Source organism: Pseudochaenichthys georgianus, chromosome 10 (assembly GCF_902827115.2).
Source record: "Pseudochaenichthys georgianus chromosome 10, fPseGeo1.2, whole genome shotgun sequence".
Taxonomy (NCBI): domain Eukaryota; kingdom Metazoa; phylum Chordata; class Actinopteri; order Perciformes; family Channichthyidae; genus Pseudochaenichthys; species Pseudochaenichthys georgianus.
In genome coordinates this window covers 32785334-32798954 of record NC_047512.1, presented here as the reverse complement: position 1 = coordinate 32798954, position 13621 = coordinate 32785334, and the positions used below count along the sequence as shown (strand labels likewise).

Below are 13621 nucleotides of genomic sequence, written 5' to 3'. Positions count from 1 at the left end.
CTTTTGAAAATACTGTGCAGTGAGATTGTACAAAATTCATTCGTATTTAGTCGAACAATTATAAATCAAAGAGGACATTGAAATATGACGCAAGGGAGACCGTGGTCTAAAATATGTTTTAATGCGTATCTAAACGCGTTATCTAGATTTTAAAATAATACACTTTATTATTGGGTGACCCGAATTTATTTCAAAAGGTAGGGATTGCCTCACATTTAGTGGTAAAATCAAATATAACCATTTAAATAGCAAACGTTTAAAATGTATTTTTGCTTTACCATGTCACTAATATATATGATAACCAGGTACACAAAAGTGTAGTCCTTCTGATGTATAAAGTAATGTTGTATCTGTATCTGTTATTACGGATTTGCAACACTGTTAAATTGTGTGTGTACGTCTCTTGAACACACCCCGCCTGTTAATACTCTGTCTCCTCCCACATCCTCAGTCCTGTTTTGTTTGGCAACAACGCTAAACCTCTTGTATAACCACTGCTGATATTTACGAGTTTGAAATTGATTCGTCAGCTAAGAAAAACGTCACATCTATCTTTTAATCTGAACATTTCTTTCTGACAATACACCGAAACCATCATGATGGTCGGATTCGGCTGTCCGGTAATCCTGTGGCTGGCCTTGGCCGCCGTGCAGGGCTCGGTCCTAGGGCTCGGTGAGGACATGGACCGGCCCCTGATCGGGCCTCTAGGCTCTCCCGTCCGGCTGCATGAGTCCGACGCTGGGCTGAAGAAGGCTCTGCAGTTCGCGGAGGAGCGCTACAACCAGGGCTCCAACGCCATGCACCTCCGCAAAGTCAGCAGGCTCCTCTCGGCCACCAAACAGGTGCACAAACGGGTTATTTGTTACAATATTTACATGTTAAATTAATTACGGCATTGTATCGTCATAATTTGTCATAACAGACTGTTGCAATTGTAATTGGTCGTCTGTATACTGTTTTTTGACATTGTAGTAAGACCTGAGTAAGACCTATGAGTAAGACTGTTCTCCATCTTTTGTAAACAACATCATCTAATAGGGCCATTTAAAACTGCATCATGCTAGCAAGAGTTAGCTAAACAAAGACCGGAAATACGCTGACTTACCTTCAAAATAATGGCCTAAACTCGTCTGCCTTATGTTCCTTACGTAGAGGTATACAATACAAAATAAAATATGCTTTTAGTTTTATCTTTCACAGATTTCTCATTGAGTTTGTGATTTATTTTAATCTTTTCACTTTCTGTAAAGCATACAGAGAAAGGTTACTAGCAGCATTTCCCCCTCATTATTTTCATTATGCCCGGAAGTCATTTGTTTGAAATACACCTGACTTGACACTACAACCAAATTGCCTTATCCATTTGTGCAGTACAAGCTCCCTTTGTATATCACTGTTCAGTATGGGCCACCATAGTCTCTCCATACAGCATGGAAGCATCCAGAAACAACAGTAAAAATCCCTAAAGTCTGGTAAATTACATTCAAATACACACATTGAATAGCCACTAGTAAACTAGGCTTTACCACTATTAGAGTTATATCTTGAATTAATTATCTTATTGAAGTATTTTTTCCCTGTTTGTACATTACAATTGACCACTGTCTGTTGTGTATTTGTCCCCTTTTCAGCTTGTCAAGGGTATCCGCTACTCCATCACAGTGGAACTGAGTAACACTCAATGCAAGAAATCCACCATGCTCAGGACATGTGACTTCTATCCCGAGATACAGAAACTCAAGGTTGTGTGTGTGTGTGTGTGTGTGTGTGTGTGTGTGTGTGTGTGTGTGTGTGTGTGTGTGTGTGTGTGTGTGTGTGTGTGTGTGTGTGTGTGTGTGTGTGTGTGTGTGTGTGTGTGTGTGTGTGTGTGTGTGTGTGTGTGTGTGTGTGTGTGTGAAAGACAGAGTTTTTGTTGATAAGTAAGACAAAGTTGGTCATTGTCATGGTGGTTGTATAAGAAGACGTAATGATGTATTTTTTGAAAAAAGGAAAGGTGCATCTAATTGTGTTTTCATATATTTTGCAGAGGGGTATTTTATTTTTAGTATTTAATCGGCAGATATGTCACCACCAGTCATATGATCTTGTGACTTGAGTTTGACTTCAAGTGAACCCAAGCTTGCTAATGCTTTATGAAACAAAGAAGTGTATGTGTTAGTGCTGTGTATGCAAGCCAGAGGCATGCATACACAGCACTAACACATACACTTCTTTGTTTCCTTTTTACTTTAGAGGGACGATCCATTCCCATTTTTAAAAACAGCCTTTATACAGGTGTCAAAAACAGATGATCTAAAGGGAGATTAGGCTGCATCGTGCTAAACAGATTATTCTACTTATTTAATATACACTGTATTTGAAATGTTAATTAACCATTCATATCTCTGTCTTGTGACGTTTCATGTTTATGTCAGACGGAGGTGTGTTTGTTTGAAGTGTGGGACATTCCCTGGCAGGGCACTTCCACTCTGCTCAAGCAGAAGTGCCAGCCTAAAGGTGAGTTTGACCTTTGACATTGATCAGTCAACACATGCTTTAGTCTAATAAAAGCCGAATAACACAGCTGTGGTTCAACATGAATGACTGTGGTTCCTCTGCACCGGTATCTTGCCTTTATTCTTACCATAAGACATCAGGGTTAACAGCACTTACTATTAGTCTGCTGTCTATATTGTCTTTCTAATATCCCACTGTGCTTTGCTTCCTCTGTCTTATTAGCAGTATGTTCCAGGGTAACTGTGGCTCTAAAAAGTGGTTAAATAATCTTTTAAATGGTGTTTTAGACCCGCAATAATGTTATAAACTCCTAAAAAATGTCATGAATGTTTGCACTTGACCTGATCAAAAGTGTTATAAAAAATGCAATGTCCTGGCTGATGTTTACCGATAGTGTTATGCCTTTTGACAATATAAGGAATTTAAGAACATTATTTAAAAAATATTACATCATCCTTCAAAATATGTTAACATCTGCTACCTGAAATGTTACTCCAATATAAATCAGAACATTATCTATTAAGTCATTACATTCATGGGTTTTATATTACATAGTTATCAGGTCAAGTGCATATTTTATATACATTTCAAGAAAATGATTACAAAAAATAGAAATAATCTAATGAAGAATACACAATTGACTAATGATTTACAAGCAAACAAAAAAAGGCCCAGTAAAACAATTGAATAGGCATTACTCATTTAAAATCCAGGTATTTTCTGACACATGAATTAAGATGTTCTGCATACTGACTTATAACATGTCCTGATGTCTTTCTCATCAGTTGAAGTTCAACAAGAAGAGACAAACAACATCGTCGATGCATCAACCAGCCAGCCTCTGGAGGTAAACATTTTACAGAGGAATTAGATCTAAATCTGTTATGGTCTGATTTAAAGAACATTTAGTTTCTAAAAACATACTGAAAATTGATTTGTTTAAAAGCTGTTGATAATATTTTCTGATCAAATTATACAACATTTCTTGAATGCCCTCCTCACAACATTTTACTGTAATATGTCGACTAAATAAACAAAAAGGTTCATCCTGGCTTTATCCGATATTCATATTTCTGTTATGGAAATGTTTGCAAATTAGCACATATTTAATAATAATTCCTTTTATATCTAAAAATAACGCTTAAAAAAACATATAATACAAAATATAACTGTCTTTACAAAAGTCTCACATTGAGGAAGTTTCATAGTGATGTCTAAATGTAATTTTTTTAATTCATCACTCAAGTGGTCCATTCACTGTCATCAGCGGGATTGTGTCGCTGATTCTGTGGTTTGTTTGTCTGCTCTTTATCTGCTAGGACTCTGTGGAGCTGTTGGGCCAGTTCAAAGAGTTCATGGTCAAATACAGCAAGGACTACAGCAGCCAGGAGGGTGAGGGACTGACACTGGACACCACACACATTGCAATGTGCATATTCCTTCCTGTTTTCACAACCTGCCGCCTTAGTGTGCTCACAGCCCACTCGTACAAAGACTACACAGATAATGTACAAAGCAAAACATCATTAGCTTTCTAACTGTAATCACAGATGCTTTAAATGACAGAGAGACGTGAACACTGTTGACAAGACCAACATATAGTATCACTTATACAATAAATATAACAGGACTTTAGATGTTGATTGCCAACAACTATGCTGTCGCCTTTGTGCATATGACAAACAAAACCTTTGAGTGTTTGAAGCAATAAAACCCCCAGTATGAAAGACTAAACATAAGGCTTAATATCCCACATCCGTTCAGCACCTGTGGACCAATGGCTTATAAGCATCTCAATAAAAAATCCCAAATAGGACATTTAAAAATGGCGTGGACAAAGGAGGGGTTTATATCTCAATCTGTGGCACATAATAAAAAAAAAACGATTAAAGATGAAATAAGGACCAACTGGTTGGAAAATAGACATAGGCTGAAGTTATACCTTGGATTTCATCTTAAACATCTTTGTGGATTTCTTGTTTATTGGTATACAAATGTATTTATTATAATGGAGTTAAAAGGACTTTAAAAAATGACTAAAAGAGAGGGTCACAGGATATTTGATGTGTTGCTTTGCATCCAGAATTGTGTGTCCTGTCAAAAGCCCAGGGTGTTTACACCGGGCACATAACATGTACTATATAAATGACCAGGTCAGAGTGTTTGACTGTTAAAGGCCAAATCTGTCAATCATACCGATGTTTCATTGTTGGAGGAGACTGACACTCTGTATTGCCAAGAGCTGTTCTGCGTATGACTAATAAAGTCTTTGAATTTCTTCGAATCCCTTTGATCCTGCAGAGGCAGATTATCGTCTGTTCGTCTTCCACGAGAACCTGAAGACCGCTGAGAAGCTGCAGACTTTAGACCAAGGCTCAGCCGAGTATGGAGTCACCAAGTTCAGCGACCTGACTGGTACGTGTGTGTGTGTGTGTGTGTGTGTGTGTGTGTGTGTGTGTGTGTGTGTGTGTGTGTGTGTGTGTGTGTGTGTGTGTGTGTGTGTGTGTGTGTGTGTGTGTGTGTGTGTGTGTGTGTGTGTGTGTGTGTGTGTGTGTGTGTGTGTGTGTGTGTGTGTGTGTGTGTGTGTGTGTGTGTGTGTTTCAACACAGTTTCAAGTGCTGAAAGGCCCCTTCTGCTTTTCTTGTGTTGTATCAGCTTCTCCACCAAGATGTCCTCTTGAGTAACACTAAAGTGTGTCTGCTCTTCTTCTGTTGTCCTCCAGAGGAAGAGTTCCGGTCTGCATACTTGAACCCGCTGCTGAGTCAATGGAATCTTCACCGACTAATGAAACCGGCTCCTCCTGCCCGAGGTCCCGCCCCTGCCAGCTGGGATTGGCGGGATCACGGGGCTGTCAGTTCTATCAAGAACCAGGTAGGTTTAATTATAGGTGAGTCGCCCTAATTAACAGGGGAACATGAATACATTACACCTCCTGCCCACTTCCTGCTGACTGGAGTGTGTGTTTCTGTTTGTTTGTGTCGCAGGGTATGTGTGGATCCTGCTGGGCATTTTCTGTGACTGGCAACATCGAAGGCCAGTGGTTCCTGAAAAATGGAACGCTGCTGTCCCTCTCTGAACAAGGTAACACACGCACGCACACACACACACACACACACACACACACACACACACACACACACACACACACACACACACACACACACACACACACACACACACACACACACACACACACACACACACACACACACACACACGTGCACAGACACAAATGATACAATCATTTTATATTTTGCTCCTTCTCAAAAAAATATCTTTCCTTATATTACGAGATATAGGTCATGTTTTGATTGGTTTATTTGGTTGTCCTTCTCAGAGCTGGTTGACTGTGATGGGCTGGACCAGGCGTGCAAAGGAGGGCTGCCGTCCAACGCTTACGAAGCTATAGAGAAGCTGGGTAAGAAAGACTTGAGATGAAAGATTTAAGCTTCAAATACCCAATACTTTTACTTTGGAAGTGAAAGCTTTTTATTGATAGCTAGGGGTGGGACGATGTAGGATTTAATTGCAGATCATGATAAAAAACACTAAGAATAATCGGATCCAGGGTTTTGTCTGAACCAGATAACAAGGGCGCTGCGCATTCTTACTTTTGGCACGTGCTCTCATACCAAAATGCAGTTTTTCCCCGTAAAATGTAAAAGTGATGCCAGAAAACCATATTCTGTTCGTCCAAAACAATACATTTACTCCAGAAATAGGTAAATCGTTTTTTATGGGCCTCCAACATCCTGTTGTTGTTTACGTCTGCGTCGCCATCTTGTAGACGGGCGTCATGTTCTCGCGATAATTGATACATCTATAATTGATATGTATATATATATACAAGATCAACGCCACAATATTGCCGTCATACTGTATTTTTCTAGAAAAAACCCTGATATCTTTATATATTTCCATTCAAAGTTAAGCTATAAACTATCATTGTAGTGAAGGTGAAAAAAAGAAAATAAATATTTAAGATTGTTTGTATTACACTGAAATGGATCTTCATTTTACGTTGTTTAATGTCATTTTTAGAAGACACTAATTTGAATAAATAATGATATTGTGAATCACAACTCTCAGTGTCAGAATAATCATGACATTAAAGGTTTTCATCATCCCACGGCTAATCTAAACACCCCGCAGAAGTGTTCTTGTGATTAATGCTAATGCTGTGTGCAAGCTTTTCACTGTGTTCCCCTGCATGTGTTATTTAGGCGGCCTGGAGACAGAGACAGACTACTCCTACACCGGCATGAAGCAGAGCTGTGACTTCACCAGCGTGAAGGTGGCCGCCTACATCAACAGCTCTGTGGAGCTGTCCAAGGACGAGAAGGGTGAGTGGGCTGAGCCTGTGGAGAGGGAATAACGACATACCGTCTGTGGCTTCAGAAAATCATCATTTGATATTTGAATATCCTAAAAACAATTCATCTGAAAACGGCAAAACAATTATGTCGAGGGTTCTGGAGGAAAACTTCCAACCTATAATAAATACAATTTAGTTGGCTAAAATAGTTCTATTTAAAGCTCAGTCGAGAAGTAATCTGAACCTAGGTTTCAGAACATTTTCATTTTGTATCTTAGGTCAAAGCGTTGATGAAGGTCAAATGAAAATATGACTAAAATAAGTGGAAGTGGAAATGAGTAGGTGTTGATTTAGCAGGTTAATTTATTATGACTTGATCATTTTGCTGTGTAAAAATAGGTAACAAAGAGCTATTCAATGGACTACGTGTTTATTATATTTTGACAGACATTGCAGCTTGGCTGGCTGAGAATGGACCCGTCTCTGTTGCACTGAATGCCTTCGCCATGCAGGTAAGCAGTTCTGTCCACCACTACCATCACCTCTATCTACATGATACATCAAAAGATAACATAATGTCAAATTGCACCTTATGGGATCATCGACATGCAACCACATTTAATTCATTTTGTCTTTCACATTCCCGCAGTTCTACAGGAAGGGTGTGTCTCACCCTATGAAGATCTTCTGCAACTCCTGGATGATCGACCACGCTGTGCTGATGGTGGGATACGGAGAACGTAAGAGTTTTTGTTCAGTTTATTTCCTCATATACCCACTTACCACTGGTGCAATAAAGGTTCTGTGCTTTCAGGTAAGAATATCCCATTCTGGGCCATCAAAAACAGCTGGGGAGAGGATTATGGAGAGCAGGTAAGACAACCTCACCTTCTTACAGTCTTTGTTTGTTGATTCGAGTGAAAAAAATATGTATTTATTATTTTTGGAAATATAGCAATTGGAAACCAAATTCAGATTTTTTTATTTAATGATCGGCAGAATTTCTTGATTTGGGTTTTTTACATGTGTATTTGTTTCTCTCTCTCTTTTCTCATACAGGGTTACTACTACCTCTACAGGGGGTCCAATGCGTGTGGGATCAACCAGATGTGCTCATCTGCTGTCGTCAACTAAACCACCAACACCCAATATACACACACTCACACACAATTGATCAAAAACACATGATGATTACAACCACACACACACACACACACACACACACACACACACACACACACACACACACACACACACACACACACACACACACATACCATGTATACATCACTTCAGGGGACATTACATTTACTTACATGCATTTCCTGGAGACTTATCCTAACCCTAACCAAGTCTTCACCCTAAAATGAATGATTCCCCTTATGGGGACCTCCATTTTGTCCCCATAAGGGAGGCCAGTCCCCACACGTGACTGTGTAAACAGATGTAGGTCCCAACAAGGATGGTAATGCTAGGCCACACACACGTAAAGTCCTACTGATGTTACTTTTCCGTTAAACCAAACTCATATCTTCATACTTCGTACCTCACACCTCGTGTCAGTTTACTAAAAGTATACAAGCTCTAATAAAGCTAGTTTTTCTTAGGACTTTGATCCTTATTTTAAAGTAAAGTATTTGTGCAGATTTTATTCCGTTTGCCCTGCAGGTCATAGTGGTTGCTGTGTTGTATGCAGTTTTGGTTTTTAACTCATTTTTCCTCACAGTAACTGATTTCTAGTTTGATGAAGAGCGTGCAATATTGTAGTTAGTATTCTGTCTTGTGGGTTTTCTTTGATGTTTTTAACAGTGTTCATGCTAATGCTATTTAGCACTGGAGTTTTGAAAGTTGGGAGTTTTACCATATATTGGTCTGCACATAATGCTCCGATCGTAACTGCAATGAAATTGCAAAAACTGCTGTAAGATAGTCACACTTGAATGAAGGTTGAATAAAAAAGTGTGGAATCCAATTCTTTGTGTACTGTTTTGTTTTCCTATATGCACTTGAACCACACTTTTCATTTGAATCAATTGATAATGCAAACCAATACAACATCACATTTGACTATGATTGAATTAAACTGTATAATCAACCTTATTCATAAACACATTTTTGTAGAGAAAACTATATAAACATGCACTAAGATTGTGTTGAATACGTGTGTTTGTGGATTTCTTCTGTATTTAACAAGGATTTGGCCAATGTAAGTACAAAATAGATAACATTTGAAATTCACAAAGTAACATTTTTACCTTGGGAATTGTGTGAGAACAGTTCGTAATATCTACATGTATATTTTTTATATTTTATATTTCAACATGTATATTTTCTATTTTATTTTATTTCTATTCTTGTTTATTTGCAGTTTTGTTTTATCGCAAAATGCCTTGTTTTTCATGCTACTGCAATACAAACGATTTCCCAAATTGGGATCAATAAAGTACCATCTTATCTCTTATCTCTTATCATGAATGCTATTGATCTTGAATGTTCCACAAAATGAGAAAAAAACCTCTATTTCCCACAATGCAATAGCACTGCAACGGAAAAAATAGACCCCCCATATTTTTTGAACAATTATCTGATCTTATTAGTTACTATTAGTCAGAAAGGTAATAACAAATGAATGCATTTTTTTATTGATTGGCTTTTATCTGAAAGTCCAAGTGTAATTCTAATTGCATACCTTTATTTTGAAAGGGGAGAGCTTGACACCGGAAGTGTAACATTCAGTGAAGCAAGAAAACAGAAACGCATGTGGCTCGGCTTTGAGTTACAGATACATTCATCTCTAAGTGATTCAAAAGTGATTCTCAGCTGCTGTCGAGCTGCCTTTAAACACTGCCTTCCTTACAGAGACACAATTACTCTTTTCTTTCTTTCAAGGTATTTATGTAACCTGGTATCGCTGTTGAACCTGAGCTATGTTTTGAGATAGCTAATGTTAGCTTACTCTCATAAGGCACTAGTTCTGTTATTAGTAAAGTAGGAAAACAGCTTTTTTCTTACGTTACGCTTAGCAGCTAGCACAACAAGTTAAAGGGAATATGAAGTGTTGTTATTCGTCCATCATTGAAATCGCAGCGGTTAACATCTGCCAAGCTAACCGGTGTCTAGTTTGTGTGAGCTTAGCTTGTTTTCATGTTGCCTTGTCAGTTTTCATTTTTTATATTCCTGTTAGTCAAACCTCCTGTTATAGTTTGTCTACTTAACCTGAGGTGGAAGAAGTTCTCAGACGATTTACTTAGAAGTAGCAATATTTCAGTGTAGGCCTACTGCTTTTTACAATTGTACTTAAGTAAAAGTAAAAAAGTACTACCATCAAAATATACTTTCAGTACCAAATGTAAAAGTACTCATTATGCAGAATGGCCCATTTAAGCACCACATATTACACATGTTTGAATTATAATTATTTCTATTCTATTTCTAAATGATATAACTTCCAATGATGCACTTAGTGAAAAGTGGTAAACGTTGGGTTTATTTGAATTACTTTATATACTACTGGGTTGCTTAACTTATAAGAATATATCATAATGATGAATTAATGCTACCCATTACTTCCTCAGCTGGTGGAGGAACCTGAAGCTCACCTTTGATAATGTCACAGGCCACCAAACGCAAGCATGTTGTGAAGGAAGTTCTTGGAGACTTTGTCACTCCCACAGAGAACCAGCAGATAGTGAAGGTGAACTGTGTGAAGAAGACTGCTTTGTATTTAACGCACGGACTGTAAATAACCACCCTCCTCGATGCAAGACCCTGTCCTCACTCTGTCTCCCTCCTTTGCCACGGGTAGGTTACTGGTAGCCGTGGTAACAACCTCCATGAAGCTGTCACGGCTCAGGGCGTGACGTTCCTGGTGAGCATGCCCCCCAAGTTCCGCAAGAACCTCTGGATCAAGAGAGGTAAGTCCGGGGTTCACAAACACTTGAGCGAGAATGTCTCACAGGCACCCTTACTTACGATACTACAGCAAGAGTGCCATAACATCGACACCAATAAACGGCTAATAACGAACTCAACACACATTGAATTGAATATGTGTGACGTGTGTTTCATGATTAAAGTTACAGTAATAACCAAATGAGTTGAGTGTAATGTTGGGTTCCGAACAAAATGAGCTTGCACTGAACAATTAGGACATAAACGCAATAAGGCAATACTCTAGTATTATACCCTAGCTTTTCTATATATTTTACTGTCAACTGTTGACCCAATAAAAACGGTTTCTTAGCTATATTAGACTAAGGTAAGTGATGGATGTTTAGATTGAAAATGTAGATCATTATAAACTGCTCGATATTGCTAATAGCAATTCATAGATCTATTTCAAAATCCTGCAATATCATAAGGATTTGTAAAGTTTTTATCCTGTGTGTAGATAAACAATGGGTAACAGGGTTTTGTCTAAACCGGGCTAACACTAAAACGGTGATTTCTGAATGATATCGTTTCTTTTAATGTCTTTTTTTCTGTCGAGGTAGTAAAGAAACCGTAACTTGGGATTTGTGTTGTTTGAGGTGCAAAATATACAGCTTTAAGACATGGGCCTTCATTTCGCCCGGATGTGACGACAGCGTTGCTCTCATCTGTACTTTATTTTTCTAGAGAACCCCCTGTGGTATATATTTTCATATACTATCAGAGTTTTCGAAAATGTATAATGCTTACATAAGCTAACACAATATCTGTACCTGTGTTGTCTGTGGCTTTTAAAAAAAATGCTGTTTTTTTATTTAGGGCTTTTACAAGAGAATAGATATTGATATAAAATCCAAACTGAATGTGCAATACGTGGGTAGGAATTAGTATACGGGCTCAAAGAAAAACCTCATTCTATTTTTAATGAGATTTATTTTTTGGTTCATATTTCATATGTTTCTAATCTCCAAGGTGACTACGTGATAGTGGATCCCATTGAGGAAGGAGAGAAGGTGAAGGCAGAGATCAGCTTCATTCTCTACAAAGATCACATTCAGAACCTGCAGAAACAGCAGCTCTGGTAAGTGGGAACACACACACACACACACACACACACACACACACACACACACACACACACACACACACACACACACACAACCAATCGGTTTGTCAAGAGTAACTGAGTTGTTTTGCGTTTCCTTTACTTCCTTCAGGCCGGAGGGATTCACAGAGGAGCCACTGGAGCCGGAAAAGACAAAAAAAGGGCAGGAAAAGAAAGGGGACACGGAGGATAAAGACGAAGAAGACTTTAGTGACTCTGAGGATGACGAGAGCGACCTTTTTGTAAACACCAACCGCAATAACTACCAGTACATTGAGAGCGAGGAGGAGGACAGTGATGAGGAAGAAGAAGATGGCAAAGAGAAAAGGACAGAAAACGGTTCGTAGTGGCAGAGATGAGGAGGACACGGACAATCAGGAGGGCCAACGAGAGCTGTAAAAGAAATCATGAGTCAGCGCCCTGCTGATATCGCTGACTAAGTGATGATAATCTGAAACATCGATCCTCATGCAACTGCTCGCTCTAGGTAGCCTGTTGTTGACGCTTCATTGAACGGACTTGTATTTAAAGGACCAGTGTTAAGAATGGAGAGCAGGAAATAATTATAATATTCATAACTGTTTTCCAGAGTGTATAATCACCTAAAACTAGGAATGGTGTTTTCGAACGTTCCTTTTGCGTGTTGAAGTCTTGACTTGGTTCAAGAATCCACATGGCTGAAGAAGCGGTAGATTGTGCTGGGTTTGTGAAGTGTTTAAGAACCCAACACTTGATACATGGGGGAATCAAATCCACGCACCGATCTTTTGATGGAACGAAATAAGTTTGGCTGGTTATATGCTTTAAGAAAAATCGGAAATATGCAATATCAAACTTGACCTGAAATGGAAAAAGAATGCTGTATTACTTCATGATCACTTTCTACTGTACTTTCAGTGTCTTACTGAAAATGACCTCTAGTGCAGCCTTCACTTGATCACCAATATAACAGGTCATAACGTTCCTATGCAGGATCATGTATATGTAAACTGTTCATCGATTCATACCGCATAGGACAACATTAGACTGTTAGACACTCACAACAATTAAATACTCAAAACTAACGACGGAACACTTGCATAGTTATTCTGTTTGTTTAGGAGTTGGGTGTGAGGTGTAACACCTTTACAGTTTTGCCTCAGGAGGCCATTGTTTGGACTTTTGCCGCTCTTTGTATTAATTTGAGTTGACCTCAAGCTGTTGTACTTAACAAGCTGCCATTGTGATCGCTTTGTGCATCACCTGACATTCCTCTGATTTTGGTTTGTGTAATATTGAAAGTTTTGAAATAGAGCTTCTTGTAAAGAATGTTATTTGTTTCAGATTACTATCTCTTCTTGAAACATTTCCCCTGAAGCAATTCACGTCCAAAATTACCATATGTGTACATGTGTAAATTCCACTAAAATGAGCTCACAATACATGGAAGTAAAAAAGGATGATTGAAATGTCAGTGAAACCAGTCTCACCACAGGACGTTCTTTCTGATGCAGACAGGTGCCGAGTGCTTAACTTAAACTTTTGCTACATTTTGCATTTTAAGGACACTCATTCTGCTGTGGAAGAACATGATGTGGAAGAACTTCCACCCTAAATAATTCTTTAATATTTGAAGTCCCTGTTATTCAGACTGCTACTTGATAGTCCCACATTTTAACCCAATTACAATACCAAAGTCAATTTATATGAATTCATACCACTGGAAATATCTCGGCAATATATATATATTGATTTTAAACATGTTTTCATTAAAGAAAGATACAATTATTACATGT

At 38.5% G+C, this 13621-nt stretch overlaps 2 protein-coding genes across 2 annotated transcripts; both read left to right on the top strand.

Annotated features, from left to right (window-relative positions):
* Positions 1 to 442: 442 nt before the first annotated feature.
* On the top strand, positions 443 to 8783 carry ctsf (cathepsin F). Its single transcript, XM_034092721.2, has 14 exons — positions 443 to 842; positions 1632 to 1742; positions 2415 to 2496; positions 3282 to 3343; positions 3816 to 3888; positions 4798 to 4911; positions 5219 to 5367; positions 5481 to 5577; positions 5834 to 5914; positions 6720 to 6839; positions 7259 to 7323; positions 7461 to 7551; positions 7626 to 7684; positions 7871 to 8783. The coding sequence occupies exons 1-14, from the start codon at positions 597 to 599 to the stop codon at positions 7943 to 7945; spliced, it is 1425 nt and encodes a 474-aa protein (XP_033948612.1). The 5' UTR covers positions 443 to 596; the 3' UTR covers positions 7946 to 8783.
* Positions 8784 to 9542: 759 nt separating this feature from the next.
* eif1ad (eukaryotic translation initiation factor 1A domain containing) lies at positions 9543 to 13305 on the top strand. The gene is made up of 5 exons (XM_034093683.1): positions 9543 to 9700; positions 10387 to 10505; positions 10617 to 10725; positions 11714 to 11822; positions 11959 to 13305. The coding sequence occupies exons 2-5, from the start codon at positions 10419 to 10421 to the stop codon at positions 12191 to 12193; spliced, it is 540 nt and encodes a 179-aa protein (XP_033949574.1). The 5' UTR covers positions 9543 to 9700; positions 10387 to 10418; the 3' UTR covers positions 12194 to 13305.
* The last annotated feature ends 316 nt before the right edge of the window (positions 13306 to 13621 follow it).

Bases quoted from the DNA above. Each gene is read 5' to 3' on its own strand.
- ctsf (XM_034092721.2), top strand. From the start codon at position 597: ATGATGGTCGGATTCGGCTGTCCGGTAATCCTGTGGCTGGCCTTGGCC. The intron at 6,840-7,258 runs GTGAGTGGGCTG...ATATTTTGACAG, and splicing joins GCTGTCCAAGGACGAGAAGG to ACATTGCAGCTTGGCTGGCT. The intron at 7,685-7,870 runs GTAAGACAACCT...TTTCTCATACAG, and splicing joins GAGAGGATTATGGAGAGCAG to GGTTACTACTACCTCTACAG.
- eif1ad (XM_034093683.1), top strand. From the start codon at position 10,419: ATGTCACAGGCCACCAAACGCAAGCATGTTGTGAAGGAAGTTCTTGGA. The intron at 10,506-10,616 runs GTGAACTGTGTG...TGCCACGGGTAG, and splicing joins AGAACCAGCAGATAGTGAAG to GTTACTGGTAGCCGTGGTAA. The intron at 10,726-11,713 runs GTAAGTCCGGGG...CTAATCTCCAAG, and splicing joins GAACCTCTGGATCAAGAGAG to GTGACTACGTGATAGTGGAT.